The 10065-nt window shown below is 39.5% G+C and overlaps 1 protein-coding gene across 1 annotated transcript in view; it reads left to right on the forward strand.

The window, feature by feature from the left end:
* The window catches only part of Smp_136600 (hypothetical protein), a gene marked incomplete at both ends in the record, with an annotated part of 33921 nt that extends 24911 nt beyond the window's left edge, over positions 1 to 9010 (forward strand). The window contains 2 exons of the mRNA XM_018794431.1: positions 6100 to 6232; positions 8880 to 9010. Of these exons, the coding sequence (XP_018647074.1) occupies positions 6100 to 6232; positions 8880 to 9010 (264 nt within the window). The remainder of the gene's footprint in view (positions 1 to 6099; positions 6233 to 8879) is intronic.
* Positions 9011 to 10065: the final 1055 nt, after the last annotated feature.

Raw genomic sequence — 10065 nt, forward strand, 5'->3', positions numbered from 1 at the left:
TGTCGCATGTTGTCACTCGCGGATATTCGTCACTAGTCTTTTTCATCGTGATCTCGGTTGTTCTGAGAATCTCTTCTGTAGTTGTCTCTATCACTTCTTCTGTTTTCATAAAGCCAGAGCTACATGACATACGTTGAGTGGGATGTTGCTGTGTTGTTTACAAACACTGACGGGCTAACATTTATTGAGATCCGTACTTCGATGTGGCAAGTGTTAGTTGACCTTCAGTGTGATCGCTTTCATTTTTCACACCATCCATTATTCAATATATTTTATAGTGTTTTCCACACGCGAGTGATGATGTTTTCGAGTTTATTCTTCAAACGTCGTCTCAGGTAGTGTCGAGCCTATACAACGTGTCCCTCTGAAAAGCATGACTTGCTATGCGGCCTAATAAAAGCATATTAAAAATGTAGCTTTAAAGCCCATTAATTTGCTGCTCGACAAAGTACCAACCAGCTGCAGCCTACGGGAATCGACTGGCAATTCATAGTGCCGTAGGAAAGCGATAGCGAATATGGCTGTGGAAACATCCGCAATGGTGAAAGTCCATAGATTCTGTCGTCGGTTGCTCAGGTTGACCGCAAGCTCTCGTGCACCATAGATAGCGCGTAGTCGAAGCGGGCATCGGACCCGAAGGCGTGGTGGAAGCAGCACCGAACAGAATTCGCTTCCGAAGACGCCTTTTGGCGTGGGTCGTAAGATGTCCGCATAGGGTGACCTGTTACAGCTTTAAGGGAGCGTGACCTGGCTCGGGGAACGTAGGGTTCTGGTATATAAATAAATACAGTTACTCCTATCACGATGAGCCGTACGTAGACTAGCAACGAGATCGATGTTCGAACGTGATATTGAGGCAACTATATAATTATTTCGGGTGCTAGTCTTTGCCAATATCTTATCTGCTATAAAGGCCACCTGGTTAAGTGGTGTATGCTCAAGCAGAGCCGTAATCGTTGGTTGTATGTGTGCTGGTAGAAATTGGAGTCATAATTCCCTAACGATTTCGGAATCAGCTTTCGTGTGCCCTTCAGGAGATTGCAGGCGCCTGAGGTGATTATTCGGTTTAGCATCATCAGAAGAGTGACGTGCTAAGGAAGACCTCAGTTGTTCTTCCCTCGGAAGGAAGGAAATGTATAAGAATCGCCTCCTTCAGACGATCGTAAGTGTTAGTTACACTCACATTGAGGGCAACTTAACAAACAGCAGCTGTGTGGTCCCTCGGTAGCGTTTCCAGAGCGTAGGCATGCTTTTGCCATCGGTTTGTTATGCAGTAGATCTTCAATTGAGATTCCAGTGCTGCGAACCAAACTTCTGGATCGTGAGGAATGAAGGAAACTGGTCGAAAATTGATGGCCTCTACCTCTGAGTCTATTATATTAACCCCAACCTTATCGCTATCCACCATACTGAGTTGCTGCCAGAATGTTGTATATTGAAATATATCAATGTGAAAATGTGCAACAAAAGTGGATAGATAGATAATAGTGTCACCTTGGTAATCTTATTTGGGAGGTTATCAGGCGGTTGAAACGTGTTCGAAATTTCGGCCACCAGAAGTAGATGAAATCGAGTCACCATTTACTATTATCGCCACTCCTCGAAGATTACGTATCACGCATCGAGTTGGATCCCTCCGCAGCGCCAAATACCAGATTGTAGTTGATGGTTGCGATAAGATATATTTGTTGGCGATCTCGTGTTAGCGGAGGAATACCGAGACGTACCAAAATATACAAGCTGAACTACCGAGCGTAAGCGAGTTCGTACAAGTTCACAGGCAACAGAAGAAAGTATGTCTTTGGTACACTTAAACAAACAAGCACAGTAAATCAATCACAATTTAAGATGAGCGTCTCAAAGTCAACTTTCGAGAACACTGTAGAACCATGAAGCCGATTTAGAATATCTCCAGCCTCTAATATCGTGCATGTTTGCTTCAACAAACGGGAGTTCAGTGTTAATCAATAGTCATCACATATTCTAGGGGTCTTGCCATCCGACTTCAACGGCGAAACCATAGTAGCACTTCATGCTGAAGACTATATCGGTTCTATTGAACCTATCGCACACGAAACGTTCAATGTCTTATGTACTGTTTTCTAAGACACTAAGGAATTATTTGTCTTTTAGGAAGGACTGGATCACCCTATACTTGAAGATTTATATGCTGAATTTTCATCATGTAAGCAGACCTACTATTAGACAGACGGCAATGAACCAACGTGCCGCATGGTTTCCCCCAAATGTTATAAATAATATACCTGCAAGTTTTAACTCTTATCATCAATCTCGCAATGGGGAAGATGGTGTACTAGGTTATGCACCATCAACGCAACCACAACATGCAGGCACCTGTCTTAATTTTCCACCAAAACAAGTACAACAAATTATTCAACCTTACCAAAATAAGGATTTTTTTCGGCCTCCAGAGATCCCTTGTTCCACTAGCACTACAATTCGCTCATGCTATAGTCCATGCGATCCGGCAAACACATTAAACCATAGTCCAGGCATAGCTAGAACTCATACCTTCGATAAGGATGCTCTCGGTTTTTTACACCACACACTCCCTTTTTAAACTTATTACTTATTAACGCACGTTCACTTCTGAACAAAATTTCAGCCTTGAGAACCTTAGCCTTTCTAGCCAAGCCTTTATTTATACTTATCACTGAAACTTGGTGTTATCCAGCAGTGGCCGATTCCGAATTAAATATCCAAAACTATCGACTCTATCGCTGTGACAGAAAAACTAAGCGAGGAGGCGGTTGTCTTATATTTGCTTTGGATACCTTAACAACAAACAAAGTTGAAGATAGTATCTTGAATAGTTTACCAGAATCGATCTGGATATCAATCAATACCCTAAACCATAGTCTACACCTAGGTTTTATATATAGAGCTCCTGATAGTACTGATAATTTGAATGATCTTATTATCAATGCATTGATACATGCATCTGCACTAAACTTCAGTGCTAAGGTTATCACTGATGATTTTAATTATCCAGGGATTCACTGGAGTACCGGTAGTTGTCAGTCAAGCAATGATGAATTCTCGTCAATACTTAACCTGCACTGCTAGTCACAGTGAATTCGTAGTCCAACAAGTGGTGATAATATACTTGATCTAATATTTAGTGGAGATGTCATCCCCCTAACTGTACAAGTATACAACGAATTTGAAAGCAGTGACCATAAGATAGAAGCTTGTGCTCTCGCTATCTATCCCTCTTATAACCGACCAATTCAAAAAACTTGCCAATACAGAGACTAAAAGCATGCAGACTGGGACCTCTTGCTCTCACTGATCAAACTCTCAGGCTGGGATGAATTCTTCTCATGTAATAGTCTGACAAATGCCATCAACGTATTCTATTTGATTGTTAACTCTTGTCTAGATTCCTGTGCACCAATTAAGTCTTACAGGATTAGTAAACCTTACGAATTATATATACCAGCTAAATATCGTAATAAACTAAGACGCCTAAAGAAACGTTATTTTAAATCTAACGACTTCACGGCAGTCACACAAATAACAACAATTTTTAACCAAATTAAAGAGAAACATAGGTTAAAAGCCATTAATGAAGAGCTATTAGCACTAAGCACTAGCTCAAAAGTGCAAAACCTAATCCACCTTTACAATAAACGTGCTAAATCAACTCAAAAGGTTGATATATCATGCATCCTGCATAATAATAGTTTTATATATGACCCAAAAACTATAGCAGACCTTTTCAGTGGTAATTTTGCAAATGGCAAAGAATCCATAAATGGCTCTGTTTCTAGAGTTATATGCATGACCGGTAACTCAATTAAATCTATCTCCTTCACATGTCTGAAAATTAGTAAGGTTATAAATAACCTCAAGGTTTCGAAAGGTCACGGAGCAAACGGGATTTCATCATTTCTCTACAGATATGGTGGTCCAGATATTCCACTTCTTCTCCTTAAGCTGTTTACTCTCTCTATGGAATCAGGCTCTTATCCTGACCGTTGGAAAACCGCGTACATCATACCACGTTACAAATCCGGAGATAAGACTGACATGAACAACTATCGGCCAATAAATATTACTCCAGTTTTCTCTAGGATTATGGAAAAAATTATCAGTGACGAACTAACCAACTATTTATTGACTGAACAATTTATTGGTGATTCGCAACATGGATTTCTTAAAAATCGATCTTGTATGACATGTCATTTTGACTTCTTTAATTTAGCCTATTCTCTTCGTAGCCAAGGATATCTTGTACTAGTGCCATACCTGGACATTTCTAAGGCCTTCGACATGGTCAACCACCAACTTCTCATAGGTAAACTCGCATACTATGGGGTCAAAATTGCATTAGCACAGAGCTTAACAAGGTAACACCCTTCTGCTGGAAAGGGCAACTGGAGCTTAATACAGCTAAATCTTGATGGTTATGCTTCGGTGATACATCACTCAACCTCGATCTTACCATAAATGGTGAAGTGTTATCAAGGTTACACACAGTAATAGACCTAGCACTTAGGTACTCCGATGACTTGTCGTTTACCGAACAGATAATGAAACAAAAGTCCAAGTCTCAACGCCTTATAGATTACATAACTCGGAACCTTTATAACAACGAATCACGTATTTTAATGTACAAAGTCTGTGTTCGACCACTCCTTGAATACTGCGCGTTTATTCCTAGTAGCCCGCATAAAGGATAAATTAAGGCTGGAATCAGTACAGAGACGATTTACACTTCGTACTCTTGCAACTGATTGTGCCTTGACATATAATTCGAGGTGTAACAAACTCGGTCTCGACCCTTTATGGAAGAGGAGACTCAAACTAAATCATATCTTCTTTTTCAAAATACTTGACAAACTCTCCTTCACATCCAGTCAGGCGATTCAATATTCTGAAACTTCACATTACGACATTCGTAACTCCTTGTCTTTAGCAAAACAAACATATTCTAGATCTTCTCTCCATATGAATTACTTTGCCCGTAAGTTTTCTAGGCTCTGGAATAATCTACCACAAACTATCCGTACGATAAACTCTCTCCCATTATTTGTTCGCTCCATTAATGCCCATTGCTCCTCTGAAAATGCATTAAATGCTCTAGCGCCTGTAAGTGTATCTTACTCCACAAGTGAGATTATCGGAACTTTAAATGTTTAACCTCTTACTTGCTATCATTGTTTTGTTGTTCCGTGCTCTTTGCTTTAATCTTACTTTCTCTAGTTGTAGATAATTATCAATAACTCGCTCTGGCACTAGAAATAACCTTACAGAACAACGTTGATTAATCATCAGGCTATCCACTTAAGAAAAAATGACAAGTTCCCTGGTGTTGCATTGGCTTGCCGTGACACATGTCATAAATAAACTACTTAACAATTACTGAACCAGCAAACATAAAACTTTCTTATATTTCATGTTTGCTCTCTACATAAAATGTTGATTTTTATATCAATCTGATCATGCATGTAAGCTGGTGTGAATTCTGTAAATATTATTTTCAGAATATATTGTTCTTATTATTATCCTTGATCCATGAAATTCCGATCCTCTAAGCGCATTTTGTTCATGTTTATACAGAATAAATGCAACTCCTTGCGCATGTAGGACACTTTCTTCATCATGGCCGGAGTATAAGACAAGCTTCCTTGCAGTTAGTTTTTGTTGTCAAACGTGCGTCCAATGTGTTTCACTGATCTCAAGCACCTCCAGGTTGTATCTTTTCATTTCTGCAGCAAATGAGAAGAATTCCTCGGTCTCCCACAATGCTCAGACGTTCCATGTGCGTATAAAAACTGTTGCTCTGGTTGAAAGAAGGAGCGTCGGTCTCGTGAATTCGGAAGAATCACGGCTTTCTTCATGAGGAGTCATAATTATTCCTTCAGATCCCGGGGCAGAGTTTAAATGGTATGAATCAGTTTTACTGAAAAGCGTTTGATAGCGAGTTAAAGTTCTACCGGATGTGGCGCTAACGCCATTGTATCCCCATCTTTATTTTCTCTATTTGAAGCCCAAAGTGTTCAGTTAAAGTTTTAATTAACTCAAATAAACTGCTTTATTTTCCATCTCATTCTCCTTATAATACTTAAATAGGATCTCTCTCACAATCCTGACCAACATGCCAAGCTTAGTGTAAGATCTCGAAACCAAAAGACACGATTTCTTGCAATATACGGTAACATAGTGGAAAACAACATAAAAACTATGGACTTGCAAATATCAAACAGTGAGGTATCCAGAAATCAATTGTGTGGTTGAAACCAAAGTCGAGGTCAAACCGCATCCTTCAATACGGGTGTATGCAAGCCGAATCACAACGTGTACTGCAAATTAAAATGGTACATGTGTGTATCGATCGGGAATATTTTGACTTACCAGGTTGAATCAGGCAGTCCCTGTATAGTCAAACTAGTTGATCAGTCTGAATTGAACAAAACTTCATAGATTATTTAACTTTCAAAAGGTTGATCTATGAGATGATGAAGTGATATTTCTACAAAATTAAAAGGCGTATGAGTTTGTGGGAGCTGTTGTAAACGTTACCATGAAGCATCATTTGTTACAGAGCTGAAAACATGAATTCAGGCCGAATTTAACTCAAACATTGGGTATTAGTTATTAATGAGAGGCAATATACGTCAACTGACAGTGAATTTGGAATGCCAATAATAGATTCTGATAATTCTCCTATCAATGACTTCAGGGCGCTACTTATTTCGAGGTTCTGTGTTCTCCTTGTGTTGTGTGCTGTTCACTGACATTTAACGCAAACATTCGGCAGGAAGCTGCTCCTTCACTTAAACTATTTCTGAAACATTGTCTTCGTTTATTACAAAGCATAGTTCATGAATGTCTTTTGTAATATCATGTAACAAATGACCCAATCCATATCAAGCGCAATAAACAAACACATTGAAATCAATCCAATCTATCAACCAATCAAGAAAATTATGCAGAAACATAGGAGCAAAAATCAAACCAATAAGTGATATAACCAAAACAAAGAAATAAACAATGACAGATTTAAGGTCAATAAGAACCAATCAACATGGAGGTGCACAGGACAAGCTGTGAATCACATGTGGAGAAATTTAAACACTTCACTTCTACCCGATGTTTGTGCTGATGATGTCGTTCAGAAGGACGATGAAAGCTCCACGACCAAACCATCCAGCTCAGAGAACAAACCCACGTCAAAATCACCCATCTGAGCTACAAATCTTTTCCAACATCTCAACACTTCAGCATTATTTGAGGACACGTTTTCCCTGTTTATTTTCAACGCTTCCGCACAGGTTTTTGATTTCAATTTCGTTTGGTTGTATCCCTATCAAACTTAACGTATTTGACTAGTATCTAGTATGAATAGTAGTAAACCTGACCGACATCTATTGATGGAAACTATCCACATGTTCTGGTTTTGTTTTATGTAATAAATGTCGTGTTTTCCTTGCTGGTCAATTTTCACCAAGTATCGACTTGACTACACAGTCACTGTGACATTATTATAGAGATCGCAAATGTACTCATAAATAGGTTCCCGGAATTGTAACATTAACTGTGAGCACGATAATCAATCGAGATATTTGATAGTGTGGCACAAACTGCACATTATTCACTCATTAACTCAGATTTTCCTAAAACTACACCCATCTAGACTATAACTTCGTTCGGCACATTGTAAGCTCGTCACAATCAATCTCACTCACTTATTCGATATCATTTTCAACATACATTGCTTTGTTATCTCTCACTCTTCACCAATTTGGAAGTTATATCAGTGAGACAACCATTGTCCCACCAACAAAGTTCGACTCATTCACGCAGTTTACTTGGAAGTTAATTTGTCTGATCAGAGTAGACACGAGAAGGATATCAAATAACTATGTGTTGTGGTGATGACTTTCTTAATATGATACGATTGGATTGTACGTGGAAATAATTATTATCAGCCAATAACCTTCACCTAATCTTCAGACTTTACATTACTTGTTGAAAGTCGACTCATTACTTCACAAATACATGGGTCGTGCAATCATTTTACCATCAAATATTGTCTAAGTAAAAAACCCATTGAGTTGTCATGTAATATAGTATAACCAATGATCCAAAAAAACACCCGATTGAAATGAATCAAGCAATTCACAATCACATCTACACAACAAATATCATGACATAGTACTAATACTCGCACATATCCGTAGAGACATTTAACACAAAACAACGAAGTCACACGTGAACATAATCAATTCCAAAAAATGTAAACAGTCAGATAACCGCAATTGATTGTTCAATAGAGTCGAACGATGAAGACAATGTGATAGACGAAATCGAGGTGATTAAGTAGGGTGAAGTGTGCCAACTGGCCACACAACACACGAGTTCAGATCAACTCCATTGAACAACCAAATATCAGGTGTGAACACGTGTGTGTACGTGGAATGACCGACGTCCATTATAAATACAACAATGCAATACATGCAGTCAACAAACGAACAAGTCAACGAGCAATCGACACTCACTTCAATAGTGAACAACCACAATGCAATTCCTCACTGTATGTTACAATTCTGTTGTGTGATATTGTCTGTCTGATCGGCCTTCTCATTTCAGCTCATCATAGTTGTACTGGTCGTATCGTTCGAATGTCAGAATCCAGGTGAGTCTTATCTTACTCGATGGTGATTGACTCGATCCGATCATGATTACTGATGTCTGTATCAGCTATTTGGTGTTAGTTAAGTTGTCTCCTATATTTAATATTGTTGTGTTGTGTGCTATGCTGTAGTGATGATGTGAAATGTAAGTGCATGCGTATCCCTATTTTTCAAACATTGTGTCACTCTCATTTTGATGTTGTTTCGCATGTGTAGTCGTTGCAGGTCCATCGCAAGATGAACTGTTACTTACCGGTCTTGGCGCAGGTATTGAGTTGGCTTCAGCTCAATCTGGAGATGTTGCTGGAGCGCCTTCCAAGAAATCCGATCAACAGTCAGAATCCTAATGCTCATCCCTCAATAACGGTCATCGAAAAAATGCACCACCAATGATGTAGCTCCCAATATCTCAGTTAAATACATTTGCATTGTTCTGCAGCTTCCAATGCCTTTTTATTTTCTCTCCAAATTTGTTGAAAAATGGTTGATTGTCACTCGGCTTGCACCGGTCGTCCTAGTCCCTGTTTGTCGCAGTGCTCAGGGATTCAGATCATGCTCTAATGCGAGTACATATCTGTCTGCGCGTTACTGGACCTAGGAAAGACACTTCAGGAAAGCCTCTTGGGATTTTATCTAATGATAAGCAAGCTAAGAATATATTTCAGGAACAACTAGAAAAGCAGTCAGGCAGCCATGTAAGTTGTGTTCACCCCAAGGCTGTGTGGAATGACTTCCGAAAAGCTATGGAAACAGCAGTGATATCTGCTAGTACGGTGAACCATAAGGTTAAGGAGAAACACCACATCTCACCAGAATCTATCACACTGATAGGTGCTCGAAAAGTCATCCTATCGTGCTCTGAACATTACGAAGAGCGGAGTCAGCTCAAGCTCAGGCTAATAACAAGCCTACTTAAAGCTATAGGAAATCTGAGGCTAGGTAGAGCAGCAGGCCCTAACGGGTTTACCCCTGAGATTTTTAAGGATAGTGGTCTAGTGCTGGCAGCGAGATTGACTGAGGTCTTAGCTAGAGCCTGGGAACTGGACGTAATTCCATCTGACTGGTCCCAATCACTGATTTTACCAGTCTATAAGAAAGGACAAAAGTCCTCCTGTGACAATCACAGAGGGATCAGTTTGACTAAAATAGTGTTTAAAATATTAGCTTCAATAATACTTGGACGCCTAACCAAAGCTCGTGAAGAGCAGACTAGATAAAACCAGGCTGGTTTCCGACCTTAACATGGTTGTATAGTACAGGTATTCACTCTACGTCAGGTCCTAGAACATAGACACACGTTCGGACGTCCCACAATCGTAGTATTTCTTGACCATAAGACGGCATTTTACTCAGTTGATCGTGAGTTTCTAAGGCAGGTAAGGGAAGTCGGCAAATTGGATCC

This window comes from Schistosoma mansoni (genome assembly GCF_000237925.1).
Source record: "Schistosoma mansoni, WGS project CABG00000000 data, supercontig 0186, strain Puerto Rico, whole genome shotgun sequence".
In the NCBI taxonomy this organism is placed as follows: Eukaryota; Metazoa; Platyhelminthes; class Trematoda; order Strigeidida; family Schistosomatidae; genus Schistosoma; species Schistosoma mansoni.